The 14,767-nt window shown below is 37.9% G+C and overlaps 1 protein-coding gene across 3 annotated transcripts in view; it reads left to right on the plus strand.

The window, feature by feature from the left end:
* The window catches only part of ced-6 (PTB domain-containing adapter protein ced-6), a 69,855-nt gene continuing 55,088 nt past the window's right edge, over positions 1-14,767 (plus strand). The window contains exon 1 of one of the 3 annotated variants that reach the window (XM_069507948.1): positions 1-313. Coding sequence is in view for 1 of the 3 variants with exons in the window: in XM_069507947.1 (XP_069364048.1) it covers positions 14,434-14,525 (92 nt within the window). In the remaining 2 variants the exon portion in view is untranslated. Of the gene's footprint in view, positions 314-14,218; positions 14,526-14,767 lie in introns of those variants that run through there. The other 2 variants (XM_069507950.1, XM_069507947.1) reach the window with 2 other exon arrangements.

The following is a 14,767-nucleotide window of genomic DNA, read 5'->3' on the forward strand; positions in this document are numbered from 1 at the left end:
GCACGTCATTTGGATTTTTACGTTATAAAAATCAAAATAGACACTATAAAAACCCCAAAAAACGTAAAATCCATACATCGACAATACACTTTACCATCGAAAAACACTAGTGCGTTAAATAGTTTTTGTACAAAGCTAAAATAAACCGGTTAAAATAGGAAGTAGGTACGACAACACAACATTTCGCGTTCAGTTATATAAAATTGTTCTTTCGCAGGTAAGGCTGGCTTTGTTTGTGTAAAAGAGTTTTGTTTTTAGAAAAAAAAAGTGGTTAACAGTCGCCAGTTGAGTGAAATCGAGTGCATTTTGTCAGGTGAGTGATTGTTTTTTTGTCGCTCAACGCTTTCACCGAGGTATTTTAGGGTTGAAAGAGTGTGACGTGAATTGGAACGCTAGTTTTTTTGAGTATTTTAAAGTGCACATTTCTCTTTCTTGGAACTTTTCTTTAAAAATACGTTATATTACTTGGTTAACTTTGGTTTTATTGCTGTAAACCTGTTTAGGTACAGGTTAGGTAGCGGACTTAGCTTAGATACCTATATAACAGTTGACATGCCACTTTTGCATAGCGATGGCACATTTTCAACACGTTTTACTCAGTGGCCAGGTATCTAGTTAAGTTGTACAGTCATACAATGCGTATACAAAGTAGGTAGGCACCAAAGTAGGTTGTAGTTAACCCTCAATTTGTTGGTTTGTAACCAACTATTATATAATTAGACGTAATTGCATATTTTACCGTAATTCAATATGTCTTACGTAGGCTCGTTAACTTCGTTATATACTTACCTTATATTAAGTTTTAAATGATTGATTTCATAACAAAATCATTTAGGTATGTGATAGGTTACTAAAATTAAACTTAGGTACATCTTATAGTTTGAAAATCATATTATTATAGACTTAAAATACGTAGGCACCTAATCTTCCAGTTATAGACTACTAGATAATGCCCACGACTTCATCCGCGTGGATTTAGGATTTCAAAGTCCCATGGAAACTCTTTGATTTTCTAGGATATAGCCTATGTCCTTCCCCGAGATGTAAGCTACCTTTGTACCAAATTTCATCGAAATCGGTTGAACAGATGGGCCGTGAAAGGCTAGCAGACAAACACAGACACATTTTCGCATTTATAATATTAGTATGGATTTAGGTAATCTAAGACCCAAAATTTTGAGTTTAGGTTTCACTTGCACAAAGAAACTTTAACTGATTTAGTATTTTTTTTTAATTGTAGGTATATTTAAAAGGTGACAGCATTAAAATATTTAACTATGTAAATCAATTTAACTAATCAGTGTACTTGGTAAAATGCGCTTTTTAATTTTTTTTAGAAACATTACGAAAACGTGCATAATGTATTTTCAAATTAAATGACAAACTTTCCAAAATAGGCTGAATCCGCAAAAATTCGGACTCATGGTTGTCCTTTTCCCTAAATTAAAAGCGGGGGATGTGCGGGTGTGCGGGGCGTTCCCACCACGATTGCCATCTCAACCTGTCGCGTACTTATCTACTGACATCGGGCTATTTTTGGTGATGGTCCTCTGGTAAGTTGCAGACCGTTGTTTAAAGACTTAAAGGTTTTGCCGCTACCGAGCATGTTTATTAAAGAAATATGCATTTTCGTCAAAAAGTACCCTCAGTATTTTAAGCGTAACAGCGAAATGAATAGAAGTAAAAGGTATCCTAATAAATTGTACGTACCGAGATGCAACATGGATATATTCAAAAGAAATGCCTTTTATAAGGCCATTATGGTATTTAATAAGCTACCGCAGTCAATACAAGCCATGCCGCCACAAATTTTTAAGGTCAAACTTAAGGACTGGCTTATGGAAAAATGTTTCTATAGTGTAAATGATTATATGACCCATTAATGTAGATTTGACCTTAACTGTTTTGTTGCTGTTGTAGGATAATTATTTATATTTTATGATAACTATTTTTTTTTTTTAATTATTATTGACATCGACATGCGTTTTTAATGTAATAGAACAATTTGCACACTAAGTTATTGGTTGAATGTGTTAGAACAAAATAGATTTAAGACCAAATTGTACCACATTCTAGCAAATAAACACTATTTCTATTTCTATTTCTATTTCTATCGAGTGTCTACGTGTGTGACACTGGGTCTAGTGTCGTCGTGTATCTTTAGTTTTACCCCGGCTCCACACGTTCGCCCAAACGCTGTTCGCAACGTGTGTATCGGATACACGAACGCTGTATTGTAAGATTCCTGCGCGCGCAGCCTCTGACATTTACGATAGTGATCTGCGCCACCATAAATGGCCGCTACCGCAAGCGAGAGGCATCAGCAGTCACAATAGACAATGTATCAAACACATGTCATGACATATGCACATTGTATTATAAACATACAAATAAAGGTGTGTTTTTACACTCGCAAAAGATGGCGCGATGAGTGGCGACTGGCGAGCCGAAACGCGTGCTGCCAGATATAAGTCCCGCAAATTGCTATTGCGCTGGAACCGTGTCTCAACAAACACACTTTCGCATCCCGACTAATATTATAAAGGCGTGTATGTTTGTTACTACTTCACGCAAAAACTACTGGACGGATTTGGCTGAAATTTGGAATGAAGATAGACTATACCCTGAATTAGCACATAGGCTACTTTTTATCCCGGAAAACTAACGAGTTCCCACGGAATTTTGGAAAACTTAAATCCACGCGGACGAAGTCGCGAGCATCAGCTAGTTTACAATATGGGGGCTACCCCCCAGGTAGGGATTAATCATCATCACCATTTTATAATGATGATGATGATTATGATTTGATAGTGATCTATCAACCGATAGACATCATCCAGTGATCCACAGCTGGACATAATACGTACGAAGCGACTTGCCTCCTCATTTCTAATTCGAACCGCTAAGACTTGGAACACCCTTCCAGCATCAATTTTCCATTCCATCAATTATAATATGGGTACCTTCAAGTCAAGAGTGAATAGGCATCTTCTAGGCAAGCGCGCTCCATCTTAGGCTACATCATCACTTGCCACCGTCTGATTGCAGTCAAGCGCTATTAGTACCCTTATTATAAATGCGAAAGTGTGTTTGTTTGTTGGGTTGTCCCTCAATTAAGTACGTCGCAACGGTGCAACGGATTGACGTGATTTTTTGCATGGGTATAGAATATAGATAAAGACCTGGAGAGTGACATAGGCTACTATATAACAGGAAAATCAATGCGAAGCCGGGGCTCGCTAGTCTAAATCTAAAAATTATATAAAAGGAAAAGGTGACTGACTGACTGACTGATCTATCAACGCACAGCTAAACTACTGGACGGATCGGGCTGAAATTTGGCATGCAGGTAGCTATTACGACGTAGGCATCCGCTAAGAAAGGACTTTTGAAAATTGCACCGGGCGGAGCAAGGGCGGACGAAGTGGCGAGCATAAGCTAGTATAATATTATATAGGAGAAGGGATCAGCTGGCGTGATATCATTGCCAAGTTTAGTTCATAATAATTGTGATTACTAATTGATTAATATAAACCTACGCAATTGCTCTTGGCCATTCAATTCAATTTAGTTACCTATCTTACAATAGGTAGATAGATATCTTATCAGTAGGCCTACTTGACATTTCAAATTAGAAAGAAAGAAAGAAAGAAAACTGGTTTATCCATCTTATGCCTAAGGTACAAACAAACTTAAAATTAATAGTTAAGTTAGTAGATAGTAGTTAGTAGATAATAAGAAGTACTTAATAATTAATTAAATCTAAAATGAGTTCTTGCACCCACTTGGCACAAGATGAAATTACAATGCCATATAAATAAAAAAAACCGGCCAAGTGCGAGTCAGGCTCGCGCAATGAGGGTTCCGTACTACAGTCGTATTTTTCGACGTTTTGCACGATAATTCAAAAACTATGATGCATAAAAATAAATAAAAATCTGTTTTAGAATGTACAGGTGAAGACCTTTCATATGATACCCCACTTGATATATTCACTCACTTCGAAAGTTGAAAATACTAATTATTAGTTCATGACCACAATTTAATTTTTTTTGTGTGTCCTAACCCGAAATTCACGGTTTTCAGATTTTTCCCCAAATGTCAGCTATAAGACCTACCTACCTGCCAAATTTCATGATTCTAGGTCAACGGGAAGTACCCTGTAGGTTTCTAGACAGACAGACGGACAGACAGACAGACAGACAGACAGACAGACAGACAGACAGACAACAAAGTGATCCTATAAGGGTTCCGTTTTTCCTTTTCAGGTACGGAACCCTAAAAAAAAATCTCGGTGCTTGAAGACCAAAGTCTTCGAACAGTGCATGTTACTAGTGAAGTGAAAACACCATTTGGATCCGAGACATAACGCTATCAGTACCCTTATTATAAATGCGAAAGTGTGTTTGTTTGTTGGTTTGTCCAGTGTCCTTCAATCACATTGCAACGGTGCAACGGATTGACGTGATTTTTTTGCATGGGTATAGATATAACGACCTGGAGATAGGGTTATATATATCCCGGAAAATCAAAGAGTTCTTTTTAATTTTTAAAAACCTAAATCCACGCGGACGAAGTCGCGGGTATCATTTAGTAGGTATTACATATAATTATAAGAATTGCACTAGACTAACTGACTGCCTGGCAGTACCACCTCACACAATAATCTCACAGATTTCCATCACATATTTCTGAGAACACTATGTTCCTACGTTCTTAGAATACCTACTTAAACACAGGTGCATTTTAATTGTATAATAAGCTGATTAAATTACTTCACACAATACTAGCTTGGCTGCCCCGGCTTTAATCAATCAATATTTTTTATTGTTATCAAAAATTATAGTCCTTAACAGTAAAAAACCGGCCAAGTGCGAGTCAAGCTCGCGCAACGAAAGTTCCGTACTACAGTCGTATTTTTTCGACATTTTGCACAATAATTCAAAAACTATGATGCATAAAAATAAATAAAAATCTGTTTCAGAATGTACAAGTGAAGACCTTTCATATGATACCCCACTTGATATAGTTATCTTACTTCGAAAATTGAAAATACTAATTATTAGTTTATGACCACAATTTAATTTTTTTTGTGTGATGTAACTACAAATTCACGGTTTTTAGATTTTTCCCCGAATGTCTGCTATAAGGCCTACCCACCTGCCAAATTTCATGATTCTAGGTCAACGGGAAGTACCCAGTAGGTTGCTTAACAGACCGGCAGACAGACACAACAAAGTCATCCTATAAGGGTTTCGTTTTTCCTTTTGAGGTACGGAACCCTAAAAATTGGTCCAGTGCGAGTCCGACTCGCACACGAAGGGTTCCGTACCATCATTCAAGAAATGATACTTCGTAATTTTTAATTTTCATGGCGGCCATTTAGAAATTTTTCATTAAGTATTATAATCTCTAAAATAAAGTTTCGTGCTAAAGACGTCAATGACGTCGATTCTGATGTCTCTCTAAACTTAATTTAGAATATCTGCATCGATTTCTTTTCAATACTAATTAATTTCTCAGTGATTATTTAATAATTTAAGCTGTGATAGCCTAGTGGTTAGGACGTCCGCCTTCTAATCGGAGGTCGGTGGTTCGATCCCAGGCACGTACCTCTGACTTTTCGGAGTTATGTGCGTTTTAAGTAATTAAATGTCACTTGTTTTAACGGTGAAGGAAAACATCGTGAGGAAACCTGCATGCCCGAGAGTTCTCCATAATGTTCTCAAAGGTGTGTGAAGTTTACCAATCCGCACATGGCCAGCGTGGTAGACTACGGCCGAAACCCTTCTCACTCTGAGAGGAGACCCGTGCTCTGTAGTGAGCCGGCGTTGATCATGATGATGATGATGATTTAATAATAATCACTGAGATATATTTTTTAAAGTAGTCAAATAGGTACCTAATTGTCTTTCGTACAAGAGTCTGTAAATCCATTCCAAATATCCGCTATCGAGGTCTGGGTCTAGATTCGTCTGTTTCTTTCACATCCGTTAGGTACACCTAATACCGCTCTCTCTGTCACAGACATATAGTCCCGTTATAGTACCACGACTTTGGACTAGGTAGAAGACAATTTGTTATTTTAATGTTAGGTACCTTTACCTATACTTAATAAAATAATAAATAGGTGTATTAAATTTGTTAGGTGCTGTTAATATACGCGACTTGCGAAAAACCGGCCAAGTGCGAGTCAGGCTCGCGCAATTAGGGTTCCGTACTGCAGTCGTATTTTTCGACATTTTGCACGATAATTCAAAAACTATGATGCGTAAAAATAAATAAAAATCTGTTTTAGAATGTACAGGTGAAGACTTTTCATACGATACCCCACTTGATATAGTGACTCACTTCGAAAGTTGAAAATACTAATTATTAGTTCATGACCACAATTTAATTTTTTTTGTGTAATCTAACCCTAAATTCACGGTTTTCAGATTTTTCCCCAAATGTCAGCTATAAAATCTACCTACCTGCCTACATGATTCTAGGTCAACGGGAAGTACCCTGTAGGTTTCTTGACAGACAGACAGACACACAGACAGACAACAAAGTGATCCTATAAGGGTTCCGTTTTTCCTTTTGAGGTACGGAACCCTAAAAAGTAACTTAGATCTAAGGTATAAGTCCCGCAAATTACTAATGAGCGTGGCCGCCATTTTAGTGATGTCAGCACTAGTACTGATGATATATTTTTATTTCGGCTGACGTTAAAATGACGTCATTTCGATGTTAATGAGACATGGGTCCAGTGTAATAGCAATTTGCGGGACACCTGTATTTACGCCCGCTGGATTTAGGTTTTTAAAAATTCGTGGAAAGATTTTCCGGGATAAATAGTAGCCTGTTTCCGTCTCCAGGATACAAGTTATCTTTGTATCAAGACAGCAACTTCGTTCATGTGATTTTAGGTTTTTTAATCCCGTGATAACTTTTTGACTTCTCGGGATAAAAACACTTAGATACAAACATGCATAGAATGCCAAAATCATAACCGTTCCTTTTGGCTTTGCCGTAGCCCGTAGTCGGGTAAAAGTAGCCTATGTCCGGGACGCATCTTGCAAGATATCTCTGTATTTTCGTCAAAATCGATTAAGGGATGGTTCCGGCCGTGAAAAGCCAGCAAACGGATAGACACACTTTCGCATTTAACATGATATGATAGGTTTGTAAATTATTATAAGTAATTATTCTAAAAAAAAAATGACATGGTCAAAAAAGTACATTCCATGTACACAACATAGTAAATATTTATTAAATATTAAAAATAGAAAGATGAATTAATACGTAGTTTTTAAAAGCTCTCTGAACTTGTCAGTTTTTATTTCAAAATAATAAGGAATACAAGATGAATTCCTCTACTAACGCCATACTGTACCATAGATAAATCTACTAACACCCATACAAAAATTGGCCATGTCCTTTGCAGACGGTAATATTTTTATTTCGACTGACGTCACGCCGCATGTGTTAATGAGACATGGTTTCAGCGCAATAACAATTTGCGGGACTTAGCATGGAAGTAAGAATTAATTACTTGTTCAAATACCTACAGGCTGTAGTTGCGATTGTATTCCACAGTCCACTTTAGGAATCATTAGGCTGTAAGTATCATTAGAAAACAAAGGAAAGTCGCGGGCGAAAGTTACATTATGACTGACCAATTACAGACTCCGATAGTAATTCTAGACACGTCTCGAAGAAAGTATGACTGTAACAGAAAGGATGTGTTATGGTTAGGTCTAGATAGATACCTATCAGAAATGAGGAGATCCGTAAGAGAACCAGAGTAGCCGACAGCTCAACGGGTTGCGAAGCTGAAGTGGCAAAGGGCAGGGCACATAGTTCGAAAAACCGGCCAAGTGCGAGTCGGGCTCGCGCACTGAGGGTTCCGTACTACAGTCTTATTTTTCGATATTTTTCACGATAAATCAAAAAATATCATGCATAAAAATAAATAAAAATCTGTTTTAGAATGCACAGGTGAAGCCCTTTCATATGATACTCCACTTGATATAGTTATCTTACTTCGAAAATTGAAAATACTAATTATTAATTCATGACCACAATTTAATTTTTTTGTGTGATGTAACCCTAAATTACCGTTTTTCAGATTTTTTCCCCTATGTCTGCTATAAGACCTACCTACCTGCCAAATTTCATGATTCTAAGTCAACGGGAAGTACCCTGTAGGTTTCTTGACAGACAGACAGACAGACAGACAACAAAGTGATTCTATAAGGGTTCCGTTTTTCCTTTTGAGGTACGGAACCGTAAAAATCAGTCGACGTTTGGGGTCCCAAGTTGCTCGAATGGCGACCTTGCACCGGAAAGCGCATCGTTGGAAGATTCCCCATTGGATGGGCCACAAACAAGTCACAGGGAGCCGCTGGATGGCGGCGGTAAAACTGTGCCGTGTTGTTCTACCGGTTGACAATGATGATGATGATGATGATGAGATATTATAATTTTAGATCATCATCATCATGATCAACCCATCGCCGGCTCACTACAGAGCACAGGTCTCCTCTCAGAGTGAAAAGGGTTTTGGTCATAGTAGGTCATACCACACTGGCCATGTGCGGATTGGTAGACTTCACACTTTGAGATCATTATGGAGAACACTCAGGCATGCAGGTTTTCTCACGATGTTTTTCTTCACCGTTAAATCAAGTGATATTTAATTACTCAAAACGCACATAACTCGAAAAAGTTAGGGGTGCGTGCCCGGGATCGAACCCCCGACCTCTGAGTAGAAGGCGGGTGTCCTAACCATTAGGCTATCACAGCTTATAATTTTAGATACCTAGATGAACTTAATTTAATTTAGAACTGCCAAACCTCGTGACTTTAGGTGCCCAGTTTTGAGCATAGTGTTTTTGTAGTTTGAGTAACACTAAAATTTATTTGATTTAAAAATATTTTCCATCCTTTTTTAGCAATATTAAATTGCAGATACTCTAAATCTCTAAATTTAATTTAGTTTAGAGAAAAACACCAGAATCGACGGCAGTTAAACGGATGGGCCGTGAAAAGCTAGCAGACAGAAAGACACACCTTCGCATTTTATAATATTATAAAGTAATACGATTAGGATTCAGTGGATTTAATGTTTTTATGGGAAAATCCAAAATAACAAGTATTATTAATTTATTGCGATTCAATAATAACACGATATTCCTCCAATGTTATCATTTCCTCGAAATGTTTTTATTACTAATTTAGGTACTAACATAATATATTTTGCTCGCGATTTTGTCCGCGTGGACTACACAAATCTCAAACCCCTATTTCACTCCTTTAGGGGTTGAATTTTCAAAAATCCTCTTAGCGGATGCCTACGTCATAATTACTATCTGCATGCCAAATTTCAGCCCGACCCGTCCAGTAGTTTCCGCTATGCGTCGATAGATCAGTCAATCAGTCAGTCACCTTTTCCTTTTATTATATTAAGACTAATTATTGTTTAGGTACGTAGGAAGGTACCTATCTACTAAGTTATCAAACACAACGCTTTTACAATGTTTTGGTGGCAAAAGTCCAAAGTTCACGACCTTGGTGATTTGCGTATAATTTTACTAATATGATGTAAACTTTTTAGCATAAAACTCAGTGGTCACTCACTCATCAACTATAGTTTTGTTGCGTAAATTGGTTAAGTAGAATCATAAGCTATCATTAAAACAATTAAAACAACATTTTAATAACATTTTTAGGGTTCCGTACCTCAAAAGGAAAAACGGAACACTTATAGGATCACTTTGTTGTCTGTCAAGAAACCTACAGGGTACTTCCCGTTGACCTAGAATCATGAAATTTGGCAGGTAGGTAGGTCTTATAGCAGACATTAGAGAAAAAATCGAAAACCGTGAATTTATAGTTACATCACACAAAAAAAATTAAATTGTGGTCATCTAAATATATAAAAGGAAAAGGTGACTGACTGACAGACTGACTGACTGACTGACTGACTGACTGACTGACTGACTGACTGACTGACTGACTGACTGACTGATCTATCAACGTACAGCCCAAACTACTGGGCGGATCGTGCTGAAATTTTGCATGCAGATAGCTGTTATGACGTAGGCACCCGCTAAGAAACGATTTTTGAAAATTCAACTCCTAAGGGGGTGAAATATGGGTTTGAAATTCGTGTAGTCCACGCGGACGAAGTCGCGAGCATAAGCTAGTTAACTAATAATTAGTATTTTTAATTTTCGAAGTAAGATAACTATATCAAGTGAGGTATCATATGAAAGGGTTTCACCTGTGCATTCTGAAACAGATTTTTATTTATTTCTATGCATCATGGCTTTTGAATTATCGTGAAAAATGACAAAAAATACAACTGTAGTACGGAACCCTCGTTGCGCGAGCCTGACTCACACTTGGCCGGTTTTAAATAAGTACTAAGCTTTTAGGTAGCTTGAAAATATTTATATGGGCGATAGGTACCTACCTATAAATACCAATGTAATAACTAATAACTTAATAAGGAAAGGCCAGAAAAACGAATTTTAATTTTAGTATCAAACCTCGTGACTTTAGGTGCCAGTCTTGATTATGTTGGTCATTATTTTATAGAATAGCACTAAAAATTTTTGTTGATTTATAAATAATTTTCTGTCGTTCTTTAGCAATATTAAAAGGAAATAGATTAGAGAAAGTAGAAATTAAGTTTAAAGAAAGACATCAGAATTGACGTGATTCTATCACTACCCATAATATTATAAATGCGAAAGTGTGTTTGTTTGTTAGATTTTTGCATGGGTATAGTTAAAGACCTGGGGAGTGACATAGGCTACTCTTTATCCCGGAAAATCAAAGAGTTCCCACGGGATTTTAAAACTTAAATCCACGCGGATGAAGTTGTGGGCATCAGCTAGTATTTATACAAGAAAAAGATGCAAATACTCTAAAAATTTAGCTGTCATCCGAATCAGTACCTTCACCGATTTCCGCTCGCAACCGCAAGCTTCCGTAAAATGAGAAAAACCCTCATCCAAATCCCAAAACAAAATGTGGGCGGAGATAAAAGATTTACCTAGTAAAATGGTGGGTATGACGCATTTTTCTGTTATTTACACAAAATCGTACATCTGGTAACAACATAGATAGTGTAATTGCCTGTCTGTGACGTATTAGGGAAATGACTGGATGTTATTATGCAACACAGTTTTTCTTAAAATTAAATATAATTTACTAGATGCTGCCCGTGACTTCGTCCGCGTGGATTTAAAATTTTAAAATTCCCGTGGGAACTCTTTGATTTTCCGGGATAAAAAGTAGCCTATGTCCTTCCTCGGGATGCAAGCTATCGCTGTACCAAATTTCTTCAAATTCGGTTGAACGGATGGACCGTGAAAGGCTAGTAGACAGACAGACAGACACACTTTCGCATTTATAATATTATAGTATAATAGTATATAGTATAATAGTATGTAGTATAATAGTATATAGTATGGATGGAAAAAGCTGTGATAGCCTAGTGGTTAGGACGTCCGCCTTCCGAGGTCGGGGGTTCGATCCCGGGCACGCACTTCTAACTTTTCGGAGTTATGTGCGTTTTAATTAATTAAATATCACTTGCTTTAACGGTGAAGGAAAACATCGTGAGGAAACCTGTATGCCTGAGAGTTCTCCATAATGTTCTCAAAGGTGTGTGAAGTCTGCCAATCCGCACTTGGCCAGCGCTGGTAGACTATGGCCAAAACCCTTCTCACTCTGAGAGGAGACCCGTGCTCTGTAGTGAGCCGGCGATGGGTTGATCATGATGATGATGATGATATAGTATGGATGGGCATATTATAATTAATGCGGAGGGAAGAAAGCCATGTCACTAGAAGAATGTTAAATATGCATGTGGAAGGAAAAAGAGGAGAGGACGACCAAAGAAAAGGTGGATGGATTGCGTGAAAGAGGATATGCGTGTAAAAGGGGTGGATAAGACGTTGACGGATGACAGAAGTGAGTGGACGAAGAAGACATGTTGTGTCGACCCCACGTAACGTGGGATAAGGTAAGGAAGAAGAAGAGTATGGAGTATACGGATTTATTTATTTAAATTGATCAACAAGTAAATATATAAAACACACACTCGCAAACATGCACACCACTATCACTTGTAATAAACACCGATATAACATGTCCGACCTTAGCGCACCAAATTGTAATAACATTTATTCAAGTTTTTAGAAATGGAGAAGGCAACCCACTGTAATACAGTGTTTACTAGTGCAGGGGTTGCCCATTCATACGTCTACTAGACCTAGGTCTACTTAATTATTACTTGTTTTTATCTGTATTATAAGTATTTTTTTTGTGTTCCTTATATGTAATTTTTTTTTTTTATATTACAATAAAACTTAAAGCTAGCCTTATCTAATTACTATATAAATCATGACCGCGTGGAATGGTGCCAAGAATACTCTCTGCATTTCCGCGCTGGACAGCCAGGCTGATCCGTTGCGCAAAAAATGAGCCAGCCCTTCTGTCACCAGATGAGGCTATTAATCGCGGTGAAATGTCTCGTAAAAAATTTAATATGTAATAATATCCAATAAATTTAATTTAATTTAATTTAATTTAATATAGGTGTGTCTAGTATGTAGTACATATGCGTAGGTATGCACAGTGCACACACTATTTAATACGCAATATGTCCGTTATACATTCGTTGGTTCCGGATTTCTTTATTTTACGTAATCCCACCGCCTAATACCTACATGAAACTTATAATGCAATGTGTATATAAGTACGCGACAGGTTGAAATGGCAATCGGGGTATGAGGTGGGGCGATGTCCCGTACACCCGCACGTCACCCACACTCGCCCGCACTGGGTTAGCGCGGGGGCTGTGCGGGTGTGCGGGGTGTCACGGGTTCTTTTCACGGCCCATCCATTAGTGATTTTGACGAAATTTGGTTAGGAGATAGCTTACAGCCCGCGAAAAGACATCCATACTAATATTATAAATGCGAAAGTGTGTCTGTCTGTCTGTCTGTCTGCTATCTTTTCACGGCCCAGCAGCTTAACCGATTTTGCTGAAATTTGGTACAGAGTTAGCTTACATCCTGGGGAAGGACATAGGCTATATTCTATCCCGGAAAATCAAAGAGTTCCCAAAGGGCATCATCTAGTCGGTAATATGGGCCTTTTAAGGTACCTAATTTCGATAACTGCAAAGTGTCGCTACTAGATGGCATTAAAAGTCACTTCAGCACTGAGTGAAAATACATATCACAAATTTCGTCGCTGGCAGCAAGCGAACCGGGCTTAGCGGTCAGAGAGTCGGGCACGATCCCAGGAGACGCAGGTTCGAATCCTGCCGGTTCCGCAATTTTTGATATATTGTATTTAAAAAAAAATAGAAATTTCTTCTAAAATGTAGATTATCAGAAGAAGTACTGTGTCTGTCTACCTGTGGAGTCACTGCTATGCGTCTTCTAATTTAGTCCGCAAGTTAGGGCGGAAACGCCCATGGTTGCATAAAACCGCCCATCATTATCAAAGACGGTACGGTGCGGTACGGACTGCGGACAGACCGTCACATGTTATCTCATTGAGCTACCCATGTAAATTGGTTTACGCGGTTCGTTGCTAGTTAAACAGCGAAAGAGATCGTAGTCTCTGAGCTCAGTTCAGAAATGGCGGATTCCGCGCGGATGCAAATCGAGCGGGTAGACCGCGCGGATCTTATTTGCATAGATGTTTGTTCTTTAGTGTTATTTATGAGTCATTGCAATGCTGTTATCTCACCGTGGGTCTAGTAAATAAGGAGAGAGAAAGAAACTCTCTCTAGTGTTATCATGTTGGCCGTATTACATTTGGTCGTTGCTTCTGGAGTCAGGTTTTTCACTCGTAATAGCATGATTTCATTGTCAGTTAGCGGTAAAAAGGTCGTATGGGCCGCGTATAGTGCCTCTTACGTATTTCAGCGAGAAGCTACTTGTTTACCTTTTAAGTAAACCAAGGAAAACTAAAGTATATTATCAATAATGAATGACAAAGGTAATCAGTGTAGGTACGCGCAACCTGTTTTGCCTCGCGCCGCTAATCCCAAACCTGCGCAATAACCAGCATTTATGTGACGCGCGCTATATCCATCTTTTTCTTGTTTTATCATCCTCATCTGACATATCGCACAATCCGTGCTGTACGTCTGTTATCTGAGAGCGAGCGTTCATCATTAAATTTACATCAATAAAATAATCGGTCAAGTCAACTCAGTGCTAGTCAGTTTAGTTCTTCAGTGACCGCTGGACGGACGTGTTGTCACTATAATATAACAAGAAAAAAAAACATTATCGTCGAATTAATTTTAATATTTCGTGAATAGTTTAAATTTTTTTTTAAAGTGGTCGTGTCCAGTGATTCAAAAGTTGGGAATCCGTTGCGTGTTTAAATTTAAAAAAAAAACAATAAACAATCATGGCGGAAGGTGACATGCCATTGGTCACAAGTTACGGCGGCAGCGAAATTGAATATGGCGCGAATGGGACCAAAGTGTCAAAAAATTCAAGGTCAGTGGCAGGGGTCTAATTTTATGCAAGCTCTTTTTGCAAAAAATGTAATTAACTTTGTCGTATACAACTAAACTAAATTTAGAGCTCTAAAAATATCTTGTTATCCTTTTCTGCAAGGAGTATTATAATGGAATGGCAATATATATACACTTGTAATTCAAGTTGAATTTTAGAGAGATCTGTTTCATTAAAATTGTGTTTGTGTTGTGACATACTTTAAAAAAATGCTGATTCATTTG

This window comes from Maniola hyperantus, chromosome 27 (assembly GCF_902806685.2).
Source record: "Maniola hyperantus chromosome 27, iAphHyp1.2, whole genome shotgun sequence".
In the NCBI taxonomy this organism is placed as follows: domain Eukaryota; kingdom Metazoa; phylum Arthropoda; class Insecta; order Lepidoptera; family Nymphalidae; genus Maniola; species Maniola hyperantus.